Genomic DNA, 26,454 nt, shown 5'->3' with positions numbered 1-26,454 from the left:
TAACTGTGGCTCCCTGTCTCTATTCACTGTTCTATATATCTGCTTGCGTAGCCATAATCACCATCAGCGGGCATTTACAACAACCCTGTCCTTGGTACAAAATATCCATCTGAAATCAGAAGAATCTCTGCTCAACTCTGAATAGCTTGCAATTCTGCCTACACACCCACAACACGCTCTCAGAACATTTATCCTACGCCTTGCCGCCCAGCTACAACCACTCAGCTGCAAGTGGAGATGAGGCTGAGATTTACACAATTGAATCACATGCAGTTGCACAAAGCTGCATATGCTCGGCTACAGTGCACAAGCCAGGACAGCAGCAGAGTGAAAATCCGCCCTGTATTGACCCCACCTCTAGAACATGACACTTCATGATGTTATGATGAGGGATGGGACTGCCAGGACATGGAAGAAGCTGAGCATCCAGAGAATCCTAAATGTGATCGGACGTCTCTTTAAACCGCAGGGTGCAATTCCAGGAACCCTGGAAGCCAAATACTGGTGCCACGGGGCAGTGAAGGTGGTACCCCCTAGGCTCTGGGAAGCAGCACATCTTGCTCACCTCTAGTTATGGTCCTGGCGTAATAGCAACTTTAATCCGCAAAATGTGAATTAGACCCAAAATATGGGTTTGCATGTTCATTCGGGGCTCATACAATTGTGTTTATAACAGGATTTTTTTTTTACTATTTTTTATTATTATTTGTTTTACTGTACAAAGTTTAGACAACAGGGGCCCTGTAGCTGTTGTAGAACTAGAAGTGCCAGCATACCTGGGGAACTGCCTACACAACTTCTAATTTAGAGGTCAGTCAACTATCACATTCGGGTAGATAGCAAAACATCCCCAAACGAATAGGGTATTTTTAAAATGACCTCATTCTCACATAGGTACACTGTAAATGCAGCACCAGGCTGACCAGAAGCATTGGGAAGGGATAGAAAACATCACTTCCAAGCAGAGTGAGCTGGGATTAGGAACCCCATCACTACCTCAGGTACTTATTAAAAAAAAAAATAGGAGACTATTTATCATAGCAAATAGTGGTTTCTGCTCAATTAAAGCAATTTTAAGTATTGTTGCTGTTTAGTAACATCTGAATACTGTACATGCAGGAGAGACACTGTTCAGCAAAGTTATGATGAAGACTGTAATCCCCTTGTCCTCAATGGGGTCTACAATCTCGCACAAATTATGGAACTTTTTGTAGCTTGTTTACGATAGTTAATGCCATTCATAGATGTTGTTAGCAAGTCTATACTATAGTAAAAGCACTGCCCGAGAGTGAATTTCTGCTTCCTACCTAGTAGACTTGCTGCTCTTACCATCCTTTCCCAGAAATGTGGTTGTGCATGTGCTTACCGATGGCCACGCAAGCACAATTTTTTACATATGTTGAAGATGAACAGCATAAAATTAGATTATTAAAAGGCACACACAGTATACAGATGTGTCCACATACATCTATCCACTGTGCACTACAAGTCGCGTTACACATAACGGGGGGAGCTCATTTTGACTCTGTAGCGCAGAGCATCATTTTGTGCAACTTTTTACCTTCAAATGCATTTTATTCGCACAGTGATATGAATATTTAGCAAATACAGCTTCTGCTGATTAAAATGATATGCAGAACGCCTATGTTCTGTGTGCGACTGAGGAAGGGCCGGATTAAGGCTTGTGGGGGCCCAGGGGAAAATTGCCATGGCCTCACACAACAACTATGCCCCTACACCTCACGCAGCAACTATGCCCCTACACCTCACGCAGCAACTATGCACCTTGTCTCTGCACTCTCCACTGTCATTATTGGCGCTGCTGTCTACAAGATAGCAGCACCAATAAGCTGGGCAATGTATGAATATGAACAGTTGGTTCACCTGACCATTTCGTCAGCTGCACCTATCGATATTGACAGCTGCAGGTGGCGTTGCCCTACCACCACAGCAGGGACTGCACTGTCCCTTGCTGTGGTGGCTGCCGGCTCCGGGGGCTGCACTTGTTGCCTGTGAGATCCCGCGCATGCCCAGTGGAGCTAGCCAGGAGTGAGACGCATAAAAACTAGGCTGGTGCCCTGTGTGCTCAGCCGGGGGTTGCCGGAGGGGGGAGTTTTCACTACCCCGCTCCGGCAGATGAGATGTTTATACATCTTATCGTTAGTGCTTCCTGCTTCGCCTCGGTAAAGAGGTGAAGCAGGAAGAGTTATAGCGGCACGATAACTGCTGCTATAATACATCTCCCCTAGTATCTAATACACTGCCAGGGGCAAACAAAGGATTTTGAGTGGGGGATATATACATATATATATATAGGTAGATAGAGATATAGATAGAGATATATACAGTATAGACAGAGAGAGTGTTCTGACGAAAATGCTGATGCATTGAAACGTTAACCGTTTTCTACAAGCCGTTTCCTGTGTGTTCATTGCGTGGAGTGCCACTCTTTACAAAGTCGTATATATATAGGTAGATAGAGATATAGATAGAGATATATACAGTATAGACAGAGAGAGAAGGAGAGAGAGAGAGGGAGGGGGTAGAGAGAGGGAGCTAGGGACAGGGAGCGAGAGAGAAGGGGAAGAGGGAGTAAGGTGAGAGAGGGAAGAAGGGAAAGAGAGAGAGAGGGGGAGGGAGTGAGACAGAGGGCAAGATAGAGGAAGAGAGAGGGGGAGGAGAGAGACAGAGAGAGAGGTAGGGAGGAGAGGACAGAACAGATGGAGGAGAGAGAGAGAAAGTGCGCACACATTACCTTTCAGCTGCAGTATCAGCTTTCTGACGGATGGGGGCGGGCACTTCACAGCATTTGGCCCCACCCCCTATCCATGCACCGTTGAATCGCGGCATTACGATAGCAAGGGGGCGGGGCTTCCAGTCAGCCCGGTATGTGCTGTATTTTATGCTGCAGGGAATTGGCCAGGGACAGTCCAGACTAGTGGCCAGGTAACAGGTTCCAGTCGGTATTTGTGGCAGTGTGGGGGCCCCCAAGGTGTGGGGGCCCCTGGATGACCGCCCCGTTCGCCCCTCCTATAATCCGGCCCTGGACTGAGGTTGTATTTGCATACGAAACACTACTTTACAGTGTTACAGCCGCTGACACTGTAGCATAGCATTTCACATGCAGATACACCCGCAGTCGCTCACAGAACATAGGCATGCTGCATCAAATTTTAATCAGTAGAAGCTGCTTGTGCTAACTATTCGCATCACTGTGCGACTAAGATGCATTTGAAGGTAAAAAGTCGCACGAAAAGATGCTCAGTGCTACCGAGTCACGCCACGGCATGGCACGACTAGAAGGGCTGTTTAACGTGCAAGGAGGCTACATGTATGAGGACACATCTGTATGTTAGTGTTCCATACCAATCAACCATTTCTCCTGTTCATCAATTAACCTAGTTGCGGTCTAACTCACTTGACATCACTATTAACCTTCAGTTCAAAGGGATTCAAGTTGCTTGGCAAAAACTGCAATAAGCAGTGATGAAGAGTGATGAAGACAGCAGTAGAAGCTGCTACTTAGTAGGAGGACACCATTATGTCAGTCTCATACTACTATTCCACTTTGATTACTGCATATAGCTGGGGAAAGGGTCTCCAACAGAAGCACATTTACTTACTTTAAGCAAGTAGAAGAACATTTGCTAAAATCCTAAAACAATAAAACCAAAATATAAGTCAAATAAATGTGTAACAAAAGAAGAAAAACAAAGCTTATGGAGAATATGTCTACGTGCACATGGATGCATTTTATTCTGCTTTTTTTAAGTGACATTTCCCAGAAATGAACAGAAGACATCACTGATCTCTGTGAAGATACTCATATATAAAGCTTAATGTATAATTACAAAATTAAATACTGACATGACAGTAGGAAATGCTTAAATATAAACACTAGCCTGCCCCCTGTGCACTTATGAAACATGGACTACAGCTAAGGTACATTAACATAAAGGTGCACAATCTGTGCCCAGGAACCAAAGTGACAATTTTGTAATCCTGCTTGACAATTATATATATAACATTACACCCATCAGTCATAACATTAACACCACCTGCCTAATTTTGTGTAGATTCCTGTCGTTTCTGGCACCAAGACATTAGCAGCAGATCCTTTAAGTTGTGAGGTGGGACCACCATGGCTGGGACTTGTTTTTAAAGCACATTCCACCGATGCTCGATCAGAATGATATTTGGGGAATTTGGAATCCAATTTAACACCTTGAACTCTTTGTCATATTCCGCAAAACCATTCCAGAACAATTTGTGCAGTGTGGAAGGGTGCAATATCCTGCTGAAAGCGGCCACTGGCATCAGGGAATACTGTTGCCATAAAGGGGTGTATTTGGTCTGCAACAATGTTTAGGTAGATGGTATGTCTCAAAGTAGCATCCACACGACTGGCAGGACCCACGGTTTCCCAGCCATTGCCCAGAGAATCACACTGCCTCCTCTTGTTTGTCATCTTCCCATAGTGTATCCTGGTATTATTTCTTCCCCAGGTAATCAATGCACACGCACCCAGCCATCCACGTGATATAAAAGAAAACATGGATTCATCAGACCTAGCCACCTTCTTCTATTACTCCAAGGTCCATTGCCGATTGTAGGTGCTTTCGGCAGTGGACAGGGGTCAGCATGGGAACTCTGCTGCAGTAGCTCTTATGTGGGATCAGACCAGACAGGCTAGCTTTGGATGTTCTCATGCAACAATGAGCATAGGGCTTCATGACCCTATCGCCGGTCCTACTTGGACCACTTTTAGTAGGTACTAACCACTGCATCCCAGGAACACCCCACAAGATCTGCTGTTTTGGAGATGCTCTGACCTAGGCCCTGATTCAGAGCCGGGCGCTCTGACCAGAGCGCTCGCTCTGAATCAGGGCCCACCTCCATTAAAATGGAGCGTCCTCCTGGACGCTCGTATAGCTCTGGGTCACCACCCACAGCATATACGAGCGTCCAACAAGATGGTCACGATGGTCTTGACCATCACGACCATCGGACTTGCGAGTGAAACCCTGTGGTCGGGTTTCTCAACCACAAGGCCAGGAGTGATTTTGGCTCTATCAGAGCCAAAATCACTCCCACTGACATCACTAGTGATGTCAGTGGGGCCGGCTTCAGATGGTAGGCGTTACCCAAAGGAACGCCTCCGTCTGGCAGGCACGCCCCCGGAACGCCCACCAAAGGGGGCGTGCTGTCAATCAACATCGACAGCATGCCCCCTTTGGTGCGAGACCCGGAGCGATGGAAAGTCCTTCGCTCGCCGGGTCTCGCCTCCGTCGTGCGCATGCGCAGTGGGGACCATCGACCCACTTGCGAGCGTACTGCCGCTCGCGAGTGGGTCTGAATGACCCCCCTAGTCGTGTAGCCATCACAATTGGGCCCTTGTCAAAGTTGCTCAGATCCTTACGCTTGCCCATTTTTCCTGCTTCCAAAACATTCTCTGTCAGCGGATTCAAAGCACTGAACAGATCAGTATGATCTGTGCAGGCTTTGGTTTGTAAACTAACAATGAAAAGGATAAAATATATTTTAAAAAATTGCGTGGGGTACCACCACCCACAAAAACACAATCACCCCTGAACCTCTAAACCTGTTCTGGTACTAAAATATGGGTAGGAAAACCAGCGTGGGGTCCCCCTGTTTGTCTATTAACCAGCATCAGCCTGAACCACCCAAGGTGCTTACACTATAGCAGGGAGAGACACAGCAATGGGTCCCCATGCCATAATGTAAAACCAACCCTAAACTGGTCAACCTCAACCCAGGGCTGGAAATCCTTGGAAAGTCAAGACCCCAAAAAAATGGGGTCCCCCTCCTCATCAACCGCTGGTGGCAGTGGGTGTGGGGGTCATTATGTAAAATACAGAAAATAACATTGTTCTTTACAGCGTGACTACAGGTCATGCACTTGTAGAACCAAAAGTGCCAGCATGCCAAGACATTAAGGGCCTGCTGGCACCTGTAGTTCCACTGTAAAGAAAATATTTAAAAAAATGACAGGATGCACAGATTGTGTTAACCCTTTATTAAAAAATAATAACTCTCCAACAATTCACTGTAATCTGGGAATGAACATAAGCAGGACAAAATTTTCTTCCTAGCTGCTGTGTACAAGGTCCCGATGGTATAGATGGTCTTTTCACTTATGGTGGCAATGCCCAAGACTTAGGGGGCGATTCAGACCCGGACGCAAAGCTAAGCACTTTTGCTGCCATCAGGGGAAGGGTATGCAAATTCCACGATCGCACGGCAAGGCTTAGGGATGCCCTCTATGTCTTACAGAGCGACGGTAGAGTGAACGCACGTCGTTATGCACACCCATAAAACGCAGTTTTGACACCCAGACATGCCTGCAGCACCACTCCCCCGTTCACGAGCATCTTCCCGTTACCACGCACAAACGGCATTCTCTGTCACTCAAAGTGGCGTCCAGTCTGTGTACTACGAGCGCACAATTCCCGAGCACAGTGAGTGACTCTCGCATGCGCATATTGACGCATATGCATGCGCAGACGGACGACTATAGGCCATAGCGTGCGTTCGGACACTGGTTTTGGCTATGGTCTTAACTATGGTAACGACCGAGGTGATGGCGATGACTAGTGATGTGGAATGTGGTATGACAACTGTGAGGGCAGTTTTGGGGTTAAATATGCTGTAGATGTGTTTGTACATTTGTCCCTTGGAGAGATGCTTTTTGTACATTTGTCCCTTGTAGAGATGCTTTTTTTACTTTTTACAATTATCTTAATATTCTGCAACTGTTAGATCTGCTCATCAGATGCGGAGGAATTTATACTTTGTCCTCTCTTCCCCCTCTAGTCCCCCCCCCCTTCCTCCACCTATGTTTCATGTTCCCCATTTAAATATATTCCCCTTTCTTTTTGTTTTCTTTTCCACCTTCTCCTTTTTTCTTTTCTCTAAACTTCATTCTCTAAACTCTATTTAGGTTATCTAACAATGTGATTTTTATGTTTACCTACAGTATATGGGCTTTGTATTACCCGTTTATTGGCTGTATATGCCTCTGATATGTTTGTTCTTTTACATGTTTTTTTTATTTTGCAATAAAACCCAATAAATATATTTTGGACTAAAAAAAAAAAAGAATAAAATCATACTCACACTTTATACTTACCTACTCCTAGGGTGTGCTCGGTCACTAGTCTATGTTGTAGTCCACCGGTCTTGGTAAAACAAAACAATGCAGTGACCCAATAACACAGACACACACTGTATGTGCAGCGGTTCCGGAATGACAGTTCCCACATGGATCACTGTCAAAGGAGTCTAGGGAGAAGTGCTGATTGGCTAGATGACTGACGCTCTCAGCCAATCAGCAGACAGTTTCTATGGCAGTGTCTGGCTCTTATCCAATCAGCACTTCACCCTAGACTCCTACGACAGTGACCCACATGGGGACTGTCATTTTTGGAAGCGCTGTACATACATTGCGTGTCTGTGGGATCGGGTCACTGCATTTTACTTTATGGCAAGGGGACCTGATGCTGTGAGTTTCCCTGCTATAGTGTAAGCCCCCCAGCTGGTTCAGCCCAGTCCAGGTTACTGGAAGAATGGGGGGACTCAACGCCGGTTTTTCCCAAGATTTTCCAGTACCAGATGGGGCTCAATGGTCTGAGGTTGATTATGCTCTTAGGAGGGACCCCACTCAATTTTTTTTTTACTAGTAACCCTTTAATTACACTGATACACACACATGATTTTGATTGTGTTTGACAACATGATTCTTAGTAAATCTGTGATTTATGTTTTTGTCTATGTAAACCATGTGAGGTTTGGTCCGATGGTTTAATGAAGTCTATTGCCATCTAAAGTCGTGTTTTACATGCAATTTCAATGCGAGTTTGCCTTTAGTAGATCTCCGATTTGCCAAATTGGGGGAATATCACAGAAAAAGCCCAAATTGCCCAAAATGTAACGTTAGTAAATGTACCCGAGACTCAGCTGAAAAAGCAACCAAATTTCTACACTCCATTAGAAAATGCATCTGACCAAAATTGGGGGTCTATTGGGCACATTTAAAATACAAATAAAATCTTCATAAACAAGGATTTACCAATAACAAACTGAGAATCATGAAGTGAAAGAACAAATACCAAAATATATTATATGTGCTGTTCTTACCTGATTGCTTGCTGGACTCTTCTTCTGTGGATTGCATCTTTGCTGCGCACTAACGAACAACATGAATCATTATTGTTCATTTGGCAAGCATCTAAATATATATGCAGTCATACATTTAAAGCTTTGTTGTCTATACAGAATTATCTAAGGGTTATTTACAAAAGTGGACAACACAGCTTTGGAGCCTTATGGCTGAATTTTGACAGTTGACTTTTTTTTTGGGACAATCAGTGTATTCATTCAATTAGCAGACTGTTTAGAATATTTTGCAGCATATAGTTATTTTATTTCTAGCTTTATTGTCCAAAATAGAGTTTAAGAAAATAATTGACATATTGCCGAAATTAAATTACATTGACACATTCAAGTAATTTCTGAGAATAACCAAGAATTTATTCATGTTTTCATTTCCTTATAACTCTTGCCTCTGGTATACAGTGCAGCATTGACTAAGAGCTATTAAGAAAGGTGAAAATCATGCACTTCTCTTAGTGCAAACAGCAATTTTAATTTAGGAACTGTGGTATATGTGGGGCAGTGTCATTGCTACCTCTGTGGGCATTTTAGGCAGTGATACTGTCCCTATTTTTTCCTACCATAACAGGTGGGATTTGAGGGTGGCATCCTCTACACGAAAATGGGAGTGTGGCACTTAGATGTGACATCATAGACAAGTGCCACACTCCCAGCTGCTCACAGAAATGAAAGAGCAGTACTGGCAGCTTTGCAGGAAAGAAGCTACTGACAGTTTCCAGTCTATGTCAGCTACGGGCTCTCTGTGTGTAATTAATTCAATGCTTTAGGTGCCCCAATAATTGGGACCATAGGCAGGCACCTAGGTTCACCTATTGATAGTGACAGCCACAATTTTATATTTTCTGATGGGAAGTGATGGGAAGACCTATGACTTCCATGTTGTGAGCTAAGAGCATGAAATGTTAACACAAGCAAATGTTGCTCTTACCTGATTATTTATTACTTTGAAGAAATCCATGGCAGCCCTAACAGTTTAATCTGAGAGACAGGAAAAAGTTCATACCCTTGATACAGAATGGGTATGTTTGATCCCTTGCCGGGATTATGCTGTCGGTATTGAGACCGGCGGGCATGCGTCCGCCGGCCTCATAACTGCATACCCCCTGACGGGTATATCTAACTACTCTTTTCTACCCTCTATGTTTTAAGTGACTTGCTAAGCTGCTTCTGAAAAATAGTAACACATACAAGAGAGGAAATACTGGGCTGCCATGGAATTCCTAAAAGAAAATAAATCACTTTAAGAATATCATTTCTTTAATGTGATGTACCCAAATAATCAAATAGTAGGAAACATACAAATCAACCAAACAATGACCAATTCTTGCACAAAATACGTACATCTATTGACTAGCTGGGATACTCGTGGTTGCATAGCTATTCTGAAACTTTGTCTTTAGATGTGCTTTAACAGTGAATGGCCCTAAAGAGGACCACACTTTTGAAGGCTGAGGTGTAAAAAGAACTAAACTTAGTTTGAATGTGGTGTACTAAATAGGGAAAGCTTTGACAAGGAACACAGAAGTCATTCACACCTGGATAACAATGCAATTTAGGAGTAAATGACAATGCAGACAGGCATTTTCTGTGACTGTTTGGAATGGGGTATATCAGGAGCAAAGTGATTCAGAAATCATTGCAGAACAGAGGGCCTGATTTAGATCCGCTCACTAAGATGTGTTCGCACGCAGTCAGCCGATTGTTTGCATTCTGCACATGCGTACGCATCGTAATGCGCGTGCGCGAACCAGTGCAAGCGATCGGGATGCGTTTGCTCGCTGCACATAGACAGCCCGGCTGAATGAGTAACAGGGGCTGGCCGCTAGAAATTGGGGAGTGGAGGTGCGAACGCAAGCATGTTTGAGCGTCCTAATGCCGTTTCAGAGGTTGCATAAGCAAGAGGCAGCGTCATTGTACGCGTCACCACGTCACTTGGCAGAAATTTACACTTAAGCACTCAGAGTGCTTTTGGTAAGGTATGGTCAACCACAAGTGCTGCGAACGCATCCGATGGTACTCGATGTTACCGATGGTTGCATACACTTCCTGGAGATGACATGCTTTTGTGGGCGTCATAAGACAGGCTGGTGGGCGTCTGCATACACAATGCGATCGCACGCTAAGACATAGTGGGCGTGCTAATGCCCTGCCGTGCGATTGCCTGCCTTGCCGAATTTGCATACGCATCTAGCGAGCGGCTCTGAATCAGCCCCAGAAATCAGTGCAGAACAGAAATCTCTGCAGACCAACTTTGGAGACCATAGAATATGAAATTGCTATCATGAAGCTCCTACTGCTGTCATGCCCTTAGTATCTTTGGCAACTCAAGGTCTTTCCTCTTATGAGAGATGACTTGAAAAGCTTTTCCTGCCAGAACTCCTAATACTAGACTGAGATCCACATGGTGCTAAAAAAGATTTAATAGACGGACAAATTATTTTAGCAATTTTAAAGAACATCTTGATTTAGCATCCAGATATTCACTTAATGCAGACACTGGTACTTTCAGTGTGCTAAGTGCAAGTCATTTCTGTAAACCTTCTTGAAGAAATTCCAGTACTTTAGAATTGTTGGCAACAGTTGATGGCCTTTATTTTCTTTGATTGGCATACATATGTAAAGGTGTTCCATACTTCATAATACAGTATGCATCTGAATAATTCCTTGTCCAATCCATTTAAGTGAGTTTAATTTGTATCTTAATAATGACTGTTTCATTTCAATGCCAATAATGAGAGTTTCTATAGGTGTAGGATCAGACCCTGATATACAATCCCAGATGTAAAAGAGGAGGTTACAAACGTATAAAACCACCGGGTTCCAGAAGCATTCTTTTTGTTGTTGCAAACAACGGTCTGTGAGGCATGTATTCCATCTGTTCTCACATCCCTGTGGCAAGAATATAACTTTCCCATCTTGGTCTTCTGACCTGACACCAAAAAAGTCTAATTGAGGGATTCTGGATTTTTTAATTAGTTTCCGAAACATTTCTTTGCCCTGTTTCCATTCTCCTGGATGGATCTTAAATTGATTGAAGTCCGCCAATCTGTTATTTATCCCTGCTACATAAAGGACTTTGAGTGATATCGAATTCCCCTTTTCCTATTATTAGATCAATAAGATTTGTCAACAGTCTTTTTTTTCTAATGCATCTCTGCTTCGTTTTGAAGGATACCAATGTCCTATTGTCCGACAATATCTTCTCTTTCTATCTAACTGCATTACTGCACACCGAATATTGCTCTTGTCTTGAGAATGTTTCTGTTTCCATATAGTCTTTCTAACAAAAGTGCCCTAATATATGTACCTATATTATTTGATTCACCTAAGGTGACCACCACAGTATTATGTTAATGGTCTAACATATAACTTATGAGATTCATATTCTGTACCTCATCTGATACAAATATAACTTATTGATATTGTACACATTTGCTACAATATAAGAAGTGTGCATTAGAATATACAGTCAGGTGCATAAATATTGGGACATTGACAGAATTTTCATATTTTGGCCTCTATTCACCACCACAATGACTTTGAAATGAAACAAACAAGATGTGCTTTAACTGCAGACTTTCTGATTTAAATTGAGGGTAATTACATCCAAATCAGGTGAACGGTGTAGGAATTACAATGGTTTCTATATGTGCCTCCCACTTTTTAAAGGGGCCAAAAGTAATGGGACTATCAACTCAAAAGCTATTTCATGGACAGGTGTGGGCTATTCCCTCGTTATTTCATTATCAATTAAGCATGTAAAAGGTCTGGAGTTGATTCTAGGTGTGACATTTGCATTTGGAATCAGTTGCTGTCGACTCTCTATATGAGATCCAAAGAGCTGTCACTATCAGTGAAGCAAGCCATCATTAGGCTGAAAAATCAAAACAAACCCATCAGAGAGATAGCAAAACATTAGGTGTGACCAAATCAACTGTTTGGAACATTCTTAAAAAGAAAGAACGCACCGGAGAGCTCAGCAACACCAAAGACCCAGAAGACCACGGAAAACAACTGTGGTGGATGACAGAAGAATTATTTCCCTGGTGAAGAAAAACCCCTTCACAACAGTTGGCCAAATCAAGAACACTCTCCAGGAGGTAGATGCAAGAGAAGACTTCACAAGAGTGAATATAGAGGGTTCACCACAAGATGTAAACCATTGGTGAGCCTCAAAAACAGGAAGACCAGATTAGAGTTTGCCAAACAACATCTAAAAAAGCCATTACAGTTCTGGAACAACATCCTATGGACAGATGAGACAAAGATCAACTTGTACCAGAGTGATGGGAAGAGAAGAGTATGGAGAAGGAAAGGAACTGCTCATGATCCAAAACATACCACCTCATCAGTAAAGCATGGTGGTGGTAGTGTCATGGTGTGGGCATGTATGGCTGCCAATGGAACTGGTTCCCTTGTATTTATTGATGATGTGACTGCTGACAAAAGCAGCAGAATGAATTCTGAAGTGTTTCGGGCAATATTATATGCTCATATTCAATCAAATGCTTCAGAACTCATTGGACAGCGCTTCACAGTGCAGATGGACAATGATCCGAAGCATACTGCAATAGCAACCAAAGAGTTTTTAAGGCTAAAAAGTGGAATGTTATGCAATGGCCAAGTCAATCCCCTGACCTGAATCCGATTGAGCATGCATTTCACTTGATGAAGACAAAACTGAAGGGAAAATGCCCCAAGAACAAACAGGAACTGAAGACATTTGCAGTAGAGGCCTGGCAGAGCATCACCAGGGATGAAACCCAGCGTCTGGTGATGTTTATGCGTTCAAGACTTCAGGCTGTAATTGCCTGCAAAGGATTTGCAACAAAGTATTAAAAAGTGAAAGTTAGATTTAGGATTGTTTAGTTTGTCCCATTACTTTTGGCTCCTTAAAAAGAAGGAGGCACATATAGAAACCATTGTAATACGTACACCGTTCACCTGATTTGGATGTAATTACACTCAAATTAAATCTGAAGGTCTTCAGCTAAAGCACATCTTGTTTGTTTCATTTCAAAGCCATTGTGGTGGTGAATAGAGGCCAAAATATGAAAATTCTGTCAATGTCCCAATATTTATGCACCTGACTGTACATAATGACAATACTTACGAACCAACAAGGCTCTGAACATACTGTGATTAAGAAAGACACATTTTACTAAACAAAGCTGAAGGCATCCCACACAAAAGGACGCTGCACTTACCATGTTCACTGCTACATATTGTTATGCAAACATTTGTTTATACCAAAACTTTTCTCCTTCCCTCACTTATACAATCATCTACTCCAAACTACCACGATATTTTGTAGAGATGGTACCAAATACATTTCCTGTTTTTCTAGTAGTGTTTGAATGCTGCTGGGTCATTCCATGAAATGCCAAGACATTTTAAACTTAATTTCTATCTGATTAACTTAATGTTACTGTCAGTGACTTCAGATGATGTAGTTAATGCTGGTGACTGGTTCTATGTTGAATATGATGGAAAGAGTTACCCAGGTAAGATTAAGGACATCAGAGATGGTGAACACAGTGGAGCAAGCTTGCAGTAACTGGAAATGGCCATCATCACCAGATGAAATATTTTATTCATTTTCACAGTTAATCAGGAAAATAAACAGGCCTAAATTGATAATTCACATGGATTCTACATTTTTGAGTAATATGTATCAGAGCCCTTTGACTGGGGACAGAAATGTAATGTGAGTAACATTCATATGTAACATGAGTCACATGTCAAAATTGATTTTAAGTTAGTTTGGCTAACATTCAGTTTTTTGTTTGTGTCTCAATCATAAATTTATGGTCTTATAAGTGTAATTAACACCACAGACTCCCGGCACTAATACAATTAAATTAGAATTTAGCCTAAGACAGCTAGCAGCAAGTGTAGAAAGTTCAGTGCAATTTTGGCAAGGAAAAACCAACAAAACGATAAATATACACTGCGCTTGGTCACAGTTTATAGGGGCATCATCGTGTATAATAAGTATATAATCTACACAGATTAATAGTGTGCACACTTCATAAATAAATGAATATAAAAACTACTTTTACTATTGAAATTGAGACAGAGACATGTGAAAATATACACTGCGCTTGGTCACAGTTTATAGGGGTATCATCGTGTATAATAAGTATATAATCTACACAGATTAATGGTGTGCACACTTCATAAATAAATGAATATAAAAACTACTTTTACTATTGAAATTGAGACAGAGACATGTGAATGGGCGTAAATATGTCAAACAGAGAAAATATTGCAAAGTTCACAGTAAAAAGATACAATTAAAAATACAATATTACTGTTTAGAACTGGGTAAAAAAATTTCCCAGGTGTGCTTTTTCGGCACCTTAGATGAGTGTCCAGAATATCTAAATGTATTAAAATAACTAATAGCAAGAGTACCTAGGTGTGCTTTTCGGGTCTAGCACCCTGCATATATGTCCAAATACAAATCTGTTAGAATAAATTGTAGCAGTCTTTTATTTATTTATCAGTACCTTTATTTGGAATAGATCCTAGTATCTGTGCTGTTGTCCCAGCACAGATATCGACTGCTTTGTTCGTCCGCACCTTGTAAATCATGTAACTTTAGGATGGGTTTCCATGGTACTGGTATTCCCGTCTGTGTGTACGTCCACCGGGACAATGCTGATACTAGCGGCTGGTGTAATAGTCGCTGTTCCTCTCAACCCTCCCTTCGTGGTGCGTAACCCTAATCTTCGCCCTTAGTGCCTAACCCTAACCTCCCCCCAGGGGTGCCTAAACCTAACACCCCCTCCCCGTACACTAAAGCTAACCCTCACGGGGAGGGTGCCTAAACTTAACATCCCCCCCAGTGGTGCCTAACCCTAACCCTCCCACCTATGAGTGCCTAACCCTAATCTCCCCCCCAAAACCTAATGCTAACCCCGCTAGACTCCCTAATACTAACCCTCCCCCCCCCGTGGCTAACGCTAAGGGCGCCCTGGGCTTACCTTCATTCGGGCTGGCGTCCTCCGGCGTTTGGATTAACATAGGCATCGGCATTTTGAAGCCTATGTTACATCCCTTGCTGGGATTCTGCTGTCGGCATTGAGACCGGCGCCCGCTTAATCACTACATCCCGGAAATAAAGATAAATGCTAAGTAATACCTTCCAGGGTGTGTAATGCTTTCCTATATATCTGAGCAACAGAGGATTAACCCATTAGTCAGCACTGCCATGCAGTCTAATAAAATCATTCTAATATCTTTTTGAGAAAAAATATCTAAATGAGACTCAAGGGCTGTAGAAGGCACATTTGCTGCTCAATATTTACTTTGGTTAAGCATTTTACTTCCTGTAGAAGGACCTGAATTTAACACATCATTAGATAGTCGCAAAGTGTGTTGTCCTATAATTATTTATTTATTAACAGTTTCTTATATAGCGCAGCAAATTCCGTTGCGCTTTACAATTTGAATCAAGATTAACATTATACTGGGTTGTAAAAGACATACATACATGACATACATAAGGGTAAGAGGGCCCTGCTCGCAAGCTTACAATCTATATAATTACAACTAGATGCCCATGGGACCTTGAAATCACACTTTTAAGGAGAACCATATTTCTCTCCGATGGTGTGAGCTGAAATAAACATTAACTGTGGCGTCGGGGCTGCTCGCGGGTCTCTACTTGAGTAGCCCTGGGCACTTTACCTGAGAGTAGAGACTGCGTCGTGACAACTCATGGCTAACTGAATCTGCCCCAACTGTACTGTTTGCATATTACCTGCCAGTGTGGCACTCACACGTTTTTTTATGAAAACATAAAAGTGACTACACGTAAAATAAACTGCCATGTATATTTGCAGCACTGGATAATAAATATATAAGAAAAAGGAAGAAACATACAAGGCTGATGGAGAAGGCACAGTCATGAGACAGTAGGTAGAGAGACCCTGCTCGTGAGGGCTTACAGGGTAAATGGTTTATTTTTACACAATTTATTAACATAGTGCCATTTGCTACTTACTATAAGAATTGATATTCAGAAGGTTACAATGTAAAAGAGGCTGAAGGGCTGCATGAAAATGTGGGTAATTATGATATCTAATACACGAAAATGGAACTTTATTTCCAGCCCTTTGCTTCTATCAATTTGGTTGAAACATTAGCAGCATCTAAAATTAGCACAGCAATACATACAATTGCACAGGAAATGTGTACAGTATGTGCAAAAAATGTCCAGTATATGAGAACTACATATATTTGAAATAAAGCTATGAACTGGGGGAACGCATTTCCCTGTGCACATCACACTCCCTGACAGAAAGCTGCTTGAAGTACACTGTGAAATCTTTCAAATAAAAAAAAACTGTGCTGATAACAGATGATAGTGGTTTGCAGCAAGAAAGTTAACAAATCACAAACAATAATTAGGATAAAAAAATAGAATAAGAAAACATACAGAAAGAGATAAATGACAAACATGGAACAGAAGGCAACTTACGTAGCAAAGCCAATGAAGTCTTCATGATTGGTGTTAATATAAGAAAGCTGTATATCAATCATGTGTAATACCTTCAAGTAGAACACAATAAAAAAATAATGAAGTTACTTTCCCAAGTATATTTTCTACATTTTGACTAGATACACATGAGATGCTGAATGCTAAACCCAAGGTTTCTTGATCATGTCAACAGCTGCTTAAAGGCAGTTAAGTGCAGTGTAGGAAATCTTTCCCTGGCTTCCCTAGTCCTGATTTACCTGACTCACTTCTAAAAATAATCCAGAAACATCACTGTGCTTTATTTCTTCATACTATGCACTACTCAGCATTGTGGTCCTGTGTGAGTAAACACTGCTAGGAATCATGCTCAAGGTACTTGTTTTATATTTTTATATATACTGCACCTGTTCTTTGGTTTTCTCCTCTCTTTCACGAATGAATAAAGTTACTATACTTTCTGTCTCATCACGAAGTCTTGGATAATCAGAAAGCTAAAATGAAAAAGCAAACACTTTTATGGGTAATAACACACACTTAATCTGTAGTTAAAAGCAAACAAAGATTTAGTAAACACATATTTGCCCCAGACATCTTACAGATGTGTTTTAAAACCCCAGGAGTATTGTTGATTCTGCTGAGAGCTGTTGGGCTTTTGGTAAGAACCGGATTAGGGTCCTGGGGTTGGATGTGAGAAGAGAGGGCGGGTTCTCCATCCATTAGGCCCAGTTCGGGTCTTTGGGCTGTTAGCCTCACAGAAGGCTAATCAGTGCCTTCAGCTGTAAGTGTGTGTTAAAAAGACTATCAGCCTGATAATTAGTGTCTCACACTGTCTGGGGGAAAGGAAAGACTATGCTGTCTCTATGAGAGAGAAACCTGCTGCTTTGAAAACCAGTGAACTGTGCCTGGTAAAACTTCTTGTGTTGGTTTCTTTCTAGTGAGTTAGGAATATCTTTTGTATAGTTAGCACCAGATGGCGAGGATTTATTTTTAAGTTTTTTTATTTCTATTTTCCTTAATAAAACTGGTTGAGGGAGGCCAGTTGCACGAAACTAACGGACTGTTGTGTGATCTCTCAGCTGCTGTATCCTGCCATCTACAATCTAGAGATTGTACCTGTTCCCCTGACACTGTAAAGATGGCCACACATCTAAAGATTATCTGTCCAACCAGCCAACTAGTGCAAAGGTGGGCTTGGGTGTATTTTTTTACAAGGACAATAGTACATCATCATTTAAGACCTGTGAGGACAAAACTTGTGTATTTAGTAAAATTAATATTAGCAAATGGAACAAAACTTTTTAGAAAGTTTGCTGACAAATATTCCACAAGATGTTGATTATCCACAAGAATTTATCATACGCTTGTATTGCTGCAGTCCTTCATTTCTAAATATGAATGTAATGCGTTATATTAGATTTGAAATGTTCAGATAGCCACAGTGCTTAAAACCAGAGGAGCAGTTTATGAATAGATTTTCCTTAGAATGGTGTCTTTTAAGAACTAAATATTGCAGTTAAGTTTAAACCCAGCTGCATTATGAGTGTGTATTTTGAAAGGTTTAAGTTGTTTCCATGGTTTGACTAGTCTGTTTCTGAACTCTACAATAAAATGTCTACACCTGAGCTATGCTATTTTATAAAAATGGGGGTAGTGTACAACTGCAGGGATGTAGTTTATATCCTGGCTGTCAGAATCCCGGTGTCAGCATCCCGACTGCCGGCATCCCGTAAGTATTGGGGTCCGGGATTAGGCTCTAGGGGGAGGGTTAGGCTGCGGGTGGTGGCGGGGTTTGGCTGCGGGGGGGAATGTTATGTTTAGGCTGCTGGAGGAGGGGTAAGGTTTAGGATGTGGGGAGGTTTAGGATGTGGGGAGGGTTAGGCTGCCGGGGGAAGGTTATGTTTAGGCTGCCGGGGGAAGGGTTAGGTTTAGGATGTGGGGAGGGTAAGGTTTAGGATGTGGGGAGGATTAGGCTGCAGGGGGAAGGTTATGTTTAGGCTGCCGGGGGAAGGGTTAGGTTTAGGATGTGGGGAGGATTAGGCTGCAGGGGGAAGGTTAAGTTTAGGCTGCCGGTGGAGGGGTTAGGTTTAAGATGTGGGGAGGGTTAGGTTTAGGATGTGGGATACTTATCAGGATAACGGCATCGGGATTCTGACTGCCGGAATCACGTACCCAACCCCAACTGCAAACATGTGGAGGTTCACTGCAAATGCTGCTTCTTCATCCTATGCAATATCATGAGCCTACATTTGCATTGTTACATCTGCCTCAATTTTTGCAACTGATTCCAACTGTGCGTAAGCAAACTTTTTCTTCTACAGTTGGGAGATTGCACATAAGGGGAAACAGATGTTCTTTGAAGATACAGGATAGCCTTAGCAATTATTACAAGTGTAATAAAATGAGACAATTAATACTTTTGTAGACTGTGGGGTGCTATATTTGAAGTGGGTAAGTACAAAAGCCTCTTTAGTCTTGCTAACTCTCTAAATGTATATACTATCTTAAAGAGCTGACTGCTAAATGTACTGGAATGCCTTTTGTGTATGGCATCTAATGCACAATGGGCCATATTTAGAAGTCTACTCAGTGGCCATTCCGATTGTGTATAAAACATAATTGGAATGATCAAGGAGTACCCTTCACCTGCCTCCCTGCTGTCAGCTGTGGCTGCACAATTACTAGGTATGAGGTCATAATCCAGTATGATAGAATAGAGAAGGGGTCTGCTGCACAGGAGAATATTGTCAGAATGTACAGAAAATGCCCCTAGTAATAATTCTCAATCCAAATTCTATTGTGGGGTGCTACAACAGATCCAGAAGCTACATTTATTAAAGAAGACAGGGAATCTGTATATGGTGCACAGAACTAAAATATAACCTTTATTATGTCATTTAAAATTATGCAAATGATACCAAAGTGAAGCAAAATATTTGGTTAAAAAGAGTGGGGTGATATAGAGGCAAATGTATCTCTTTTTGTAACTAAGCTACAATTTTTAAATCGAATTAAAGATATACAATGGGAAGATGATTTTATACTGGTGAGTGCGGATGTCAGTTCCCTTTATACCATAATAAGGCATGAACAGGGCATAGAAGACATAGCATTAACCTTACAAAGCTCAGATATGGAAGGAGAACGTCACATTTTTTTAGTTCAAGGGATCAATTTTATTTTAAGGCATAATTATTTCATTTTTAAAGACGATTTTTATCTACAGGAGGTCGGCACCGCTATGGGCACTAGGTTTGCCCCTAGTTATGCCAATATCTTTATGGGGGTGTGGGAAGATTTAAACATCTGGAACCATAACCCCCAGGGGACAAACCTGGTGCTCTGGTGCCGTTACATAGATGACGACATATTTTTTATCTGGAAAGGGGATAGGTCCATTTTAGAGAATTTTTGCACTAGACTAAATAGTAATGACCGAGGGATCAAGTTATCCTTTGATATCCAGATGGAAATTATACATTTCCTGATGTCACTGTATATGTGGAAGAAGGATAAATACTAACAAAATCTTATCAGAAACCTACGGACTCCCTTTTCTATATACAGGCAGAGAGCTGCCATCACCATCAGTGGCTCAATTCCGTACCGGAAGGACAGTTTAAAAGGATCCGGAGAAACTGTTCCAGTCTTGAATCATTTAATGATCAAGCAGAGAAAATGAAAGAAGCTTTTTTAAAAAGTTGTTACAAAAGAAAAACTGTTTTGGGAGACCTTTCATCTGCAAGGGAAATGGATCGGAATTCATTACTTTGCATTAAACCTAAGAAGGTTAAGGCCGAAAAATTTCAATGGGCATTTATTTCCGATTTCAACTCCCAATATAGGCCTTTAGAAAACATTGGTCTATACTACAGAGGGACCCGGTTCTAGGTAAAATTATTCCACCGAAACCTGTGCATATTTATAGGAAAGTGGCTAGTATCAAAACGAAATTAGTCAGGAGTGCACATTTGACTTCAGATAATACTCACATTACCAACAAATCTATGGGGTTTCACATGTGTGGAGTGTGCTTGGGGTGTAGAAATGTGAAAAACCCAGGTAAAGAAAAGAAATTAATTACAGTAGCAATTAATGGACAGGACTTTAAAATAGTACATTTTATAACCTGCAATTCAAAAAATTTGGTCTATGCTATAGTGTAGCTGTGGGTTATTTTATATCGGACGCACCACGAGTAATTTGAAAACTCGTATTGGTGAACACCTTAGAAACATTAAATAAGGTCTAGAGTCCCATTCGCTATCAGCGCACTTTAAAACTACCCATAATTGTTCAACAGATGAGATTAAGAATTTCTTAGGACTAAAAATTGTCAAAAGTTCAATTAGGTATAAGGATAATATGACCATGATTGCAAAGGAAGAAATGAAAATCATATATAAATATTGCACTTTGACTCCTGGTGGCTTTAATCAGGACATTGAACTAAAATGGTTTTTATACATTTTATTGCTATTGAGTATTTAATATTTTAAAATTTTCTTAAAGTATTCTATCTGTGTATTAAGATTATTTATGTCTAATAGTGCTATTTTATATACTTTTGTATTTATATGTATTCCGCTTATTTATATGTACTTTTAGTTAAGATCAGGTCTCCAAGATGGAGCCCGTGAGAAAAGACAGAAATTGATTGAACCATTTTCCATCCTATTTACGATCACCGGAAGTATGTCATCTATTGCAGACGTCACTTCCGGAAGTTCAAGGAACCCTGACGGTGCGTCTGATCCGGAAGCCCTGGAGGAACATAGATCGGTTCACATGGGTTCCAGTGATGCGTGGTTGCTTGTGACCAAGGGCCTCCCATCAAAGAGCTGCCTGAGTACGGCGGAACCGGAAGTGTGGTTACCGGAAGTGTACTCGCACTATGAGACACGAAAGTGTATCCGCAAACCAGGGATTATGGATGGATCTATTGGATTTAGAGGGACTTGTGGCTTTTAGTATTATGTATTCATTGGAGGGGTTATATGTATTGAGGGAGGATCTATGATTGTTTGATTGCCTAATTGTTTAAGGTATTTAAGGCACCATATTGGTAGCTGTCCCCTACACCTTGACAAAGATCTACGGATCGAAACGTGTTGGTTTTAGAGGACTTTTTACTGCACATTGGGACATTCTATTGCTGTCGGATTGGTGATCATTTTAAACACCTCGGTGGATTCCGGACTCCACCGCACCGATACATCAGGTCACCATCTACCTATTATTATTTAGATTTTTATTTTTTTGGACTTTTTCTATTTGTTGTTGTGTACCATTCAGTGCTGTATCTCTATATATGTATAATAAATATAATTTACTATACATATTGCTTTCCGTTTTTTCCAACGAGTATGAATGGGAGCTGTCCATAAAATATTGGAAAGTAGATATAAGAGGCTGAAAGATACCTTGATGAGCATTTAATTTTACACCACACATGTGAGTAAGGTATGCCATACCTCATACATTAACTCCATTTGAAGTACTTGTGTTGTGAGATTGCAGAAGTTAAAGATTAAAGGTACCTTGATATGACTACTTCTACAGTGTGACCTGTGAGTTTGGGTACGCTTTTATATAAGGACTATATGTGAATACATTATTAGAAGACTGAACATTAGAGAAACCTTGATGTGATTATTCCCACGTTTTTGCGTGCGAGTTTGAGTACGCTCACACTTAAAGAACATATTCGGAGTAATATATTGTTTTAAAAGAATCCTGCGTTTTGATTAAAGGGAACTAATTACGATGCTGCAACATCACTAAGCAATTGTCTCCATATTGTGTTTTTTCACATATGCACAAAACGGAGATCACTTTGAACTTTTGGGATTTCCACATTGAAGAAAGAACAACTGACTGAAAGGACTTCTTTTCATATTGAATTACTACATGTGGACTAAGTATCTTTACTGTATTTTCTGCATCCAGTTGTATATCCGCACAAATCTTGTAGCACAAGACATCCTTTTATGTATAAGCTACAATTGTATCTAACACAGTGAAGTACTGTTTCAATATAAGAGACACACAGTTACCTAAATTATAGTCAACATTTTCATCTAGCTGGAGTCTCTGAGATATGCACTGAGAATAGCAGCTATAAATGTGTATGATCTTCTCAGTATATAGAATTTAATTACAATATAACCAGACATTAATACTAAGATAGAGAATTAACTCTTTATTGAAAGATATGAAAATAAGACACTCGACTATTTAAAAAAAAATAATTTTATTTTAATCACCAAAATTATTTTCATACTGTACACATTCTCTCTCTATCTTTCTAACCAAATATTTCGCTTCGCTTTGTTATCATTTGCATAATTGTAAATTACATAATAAAGGTTATATTTTAGTTCTGTGCGCCATATACAGATTCCCTTTCCCTTTCTTCTTTAATAGTCATAACCCAGTAGACAGATACTAGCTAGCTGATTAGTGGATGACCGTCATATCTAATATACTGTGCTTAAAGTGTATCTTAATAATACCACATTCCTACACAGTATCATTTACATATGCAAAACTCAAATTACACTTGTAAGAGAGTCATTTTCAGCTGCATTCAATATGTATGGTTGGTCCATTAATTTGAATATACAGTACATATCCAAAAAAAAGTAATCACAATTTTGAAATAATAATCTATAACTATTAAAATTAAAATAGCCCCAATGTCTTCTTACATGACATAAGAGAGGCTCCATGAAACATTATTTTATGTAATAAAAGTAAAAATATTAGTGTCTACCCCAAATATGTCAATAGACAGTGTTTAAAATTAAACTTTAGGAGCAATTTCTGTTTTCCAGAATAGAATGCACAGATGAACATGAAAATGTATATGTGCAAAAAGGAGCATTTGTGCATAAACATATGTATTGCATCACTTTTTTATTTCCTGTAAAATTACATTTTAAGTTAATGCAAAATATCAACATTTTGGTAAGTGCTTTACTGCCCTTCACTTCAGCTAGGGGTGTTACTTTATTAGTCGGGATCTTCAGCTGCCGGCCTTCCGGCGTCGGTATTTCATCCGCCGGTCTTAGGCCCGGCGGTGAATCATACCGATTCCTTTCATACAATGCCAACTATCCTTCAAAGCACAAATCAGATTTCACCTTAGACTAACATTTTACATCTGCCATTATTTTTGTTATTACAGATTCTGATACATCTTGTTGAACTAAGCTTTTGCTATTGGCTTCCATGAATTCTTTATCAGTTTGCCTGCAGCAGGATAAATTACGAATTGGTCAGCTGAGTGCGATGACAATACAATAATATGTGAAAGCTAGAACAAAGTAAAACTACAGAAATATATTATATTAAATATATTAGAAACAAACCTTAGAAGTGCATTTCCTAACCGTATCAAGTAATTCTTGCATCACTAAGTCAACACATTTCAGAGTTGGTCCTTTTAGCTTCACAATCTGCTTTTTCACTATAGTTTCAAAGGCCATATCTGGAGTAAATAGCCCGGTTCTGTAAAAGGAACACAATGTTAATCTAAGTTTTTTCATAGTTAATCAAATACATCTACAAAGGTTTTCACACTGGAAACCGTCAGCCATTTACAAAATACATTTGTGAAAACTATATGCAAATTTGCTCTTGGCAATTGGTTTGTTAGCTAAAATACTCCTGTTGTACTTAACAGGAAGGCAGGATGGCCAGTGAGCACATTCTGCACATAAACATGTAATCGAAAATGTCAGACACGCTCACTTATTATGTAGAGAAGTTAAAAAAGGGATTATAGTTCCTTTGCCCTATGAATTTCCAGAATAGAACTAATGTCATTTGAACCATCAATATCTGAAGTGACAGTAAGCACGAGGTTTAGATATGAAAGCAATGTTCTCAATGATTCCATAGAGCAGAATCCAATACAAATAAAATTAAATAAAAAACAAAGATAAACATTAAGGTACTGATGCTAAGTTGCATGCCAATCAGTAAAAATGTACGATAAAAAAGGAGCACTTAAAAATAAAGTATTTCCTTATACATACTCAGTAGCATATGCACGGGATGCAGTCACATTACTGGCTGTCGGAATTCTGACGTCGGAAGCCAGACACACGCCTAAAAATAGGCATTGAAATCCCGACACCAAAATCATGACAGCCGCCATTCCGAACGAAGGTAAGCGGGCACTGTTAGGTGTTAGCTGCGGGTGGATTAGGTTTAGGCACCCCTCCGGGGAGGTTAGGCTCCACTGGGGGAAGGTTAGGGTTAGGCACCACTAAGGGAGGGTTATGGTACTCACCGGCTCCTGTCGGGATTCTTCACGATCAGGATGCAGGGGTCGGTGTTTTGACGGCCGGCATCCCATCCATCGGTATATCATACAGATTCCATATGGTGTGTATGGTAGCTGTAGCCAGATATACTCAAACCACCCCAGAGCGTACATGTCTAGTATAAAGAATGCCCATTTGACAATGTAGAGTAAGGCATATTATTATTATTATAGTTTATTTTAAGGTGCCACATAATTCCGTAGTGCCATACAGGCCATATTTGCTCGCAATAATAAAAAGAACCCTTGCACCATATTTTACATGAATACAGAGATGTTATATTTATACTATGCACTTCTGGTGTACTGTAATATCCCCATTGTACAGGTTTGGTTTATTTGTTATTTGTAAACCCAATGCTTTGCGTACAACTCTGATGTTAAAGGATCTGAACATGCGCAGGATCTGTACGGTGCATGTGAAGATCTCTTTCTGTGATCTCGCTCGCAGTGACAAGATGCTGTATCCTGACTGATAAACTGCAGATGTTTGTGGGTGAAATGGGGGCGGAGTCAGGCAGTGTCCAAGAAACTGGGGTTTGGCCCCGTTTTCTGGGCGTGCTGAAACCAGTGGCTACATCCTGGTTACTCAGATGACTGATGGTCAAGCAGAGTGATACGATGATGCATCCTTGGACACACCTGTGGGTCACAGATGCTGGTAAAAGGCGTCTATTGATACACAACAATTCCTGCGACATTAGCATATTATTGCACAGTAGCTGCGGCCAAGGACAATGCAAAAGCGCAAAACTCTGAATCAGGCCCACGATTATTACTACCTTATTATTTATGTAGGGATTATCTGTTACTGCACCATTTGCAAACAATATTGCCACCATATTATGTATATGTTGTGTACTGTAACTGCAGCACTAATAGCTCACATTAATCACATATATTAATTATATTTTCACTTCATTAGAATAAAATCATACAATTCCTGTTTTAATTCCAATGAAACGTACATTTAAACAGCAATAAAAACATTTAAAAAACGTAATATTTTCAGCCCTGGTCTTAGCTAATTCTTTTCTTCTTCTGTGTTCAATATTCTAAATGGCACCAGATGAGACTGTTCCCTTTCGCCCCTCCTCTTTGCCTTAATCATGGAACCCCTAGCTGCTAGATTGCGCGGTAATCTCAACATCACAGGTATTCAAGTAGGCGCAAAAAAAATACAAAGTTGTCTTATCTGCAGACGATGTTTGCTCACTTTGTCCCACCCTACCTCTTCTCTCCCCATGGGTTATGATTTTCTTGCTTAATGGCCGACTATCTAATTTTGAGGTTAATCAAGATAAAACGGAAGTTCTTCCTCTGCACATTGATACTAACACACTAAAACAATTGCAAAATACCTTTGATTTTTGCAGGTGTACTCACTCCCTGAAATATCTGGGGGTACAATTCCCCAACTCCTATGACAAGTTGTTTGCTGTGA

The 26,454-nt window shown here is 40.7% G+C and overlaps 1 protein-coding gene across 1 annotated transcript in view; it reads right to left on the bottom strand.

The window, feature by feature from the left end:
- The window catches only part of DNM3 (dynamin 3), a 552,421-nt gene that overhangs the window by 386,360 nt on the left and 139,607 nt on the right, over window positions 1–26,454 (bottom strand). Inside the window, exons 10-14 of the mRNA XM_088481814.1 lie at window positions 24,052–24,190; window positions 17,086–17,172; window positions 16,682–16,752; window positions 8,158–8,206; window positions 3,624–3,655 (exon numbers count right to left, since the gene is read on the bottom strand). Coding sequence (XP_088337940.1) covers window positions 3,624–3,655; window positions 8,158–8,206; window positions 16,682–16,752; window positions 17,086–17,172; window positions 24,052–24,190 — 378 coding nt within the window. The remainder of the gene's footprint in view (window positions 1–3,623; window positions 3,656–8,157; window positions 8,207–16,681; window positions 16,753–17,085; window positions 17,173–24,051; window positions 24,191–26,454) is intronic.

Source organism: Taudactylus pleione, unplaced genomic scaffold, assembly GCF_031769625.1.
Source record: "Taudactylus pleione unplaced genomic scaffold, aTauple2 ptg000017l, whole genome shotgun sequence".
NCBI lineage: Eukaryota > Metazoa > Chordata > Amphibia > Anura > Myobatrachidae > Taudactylus > Taudactylus pleione.
This window is presented reverse-complemented; position numbering and strand designations above follow the sequence as displayed.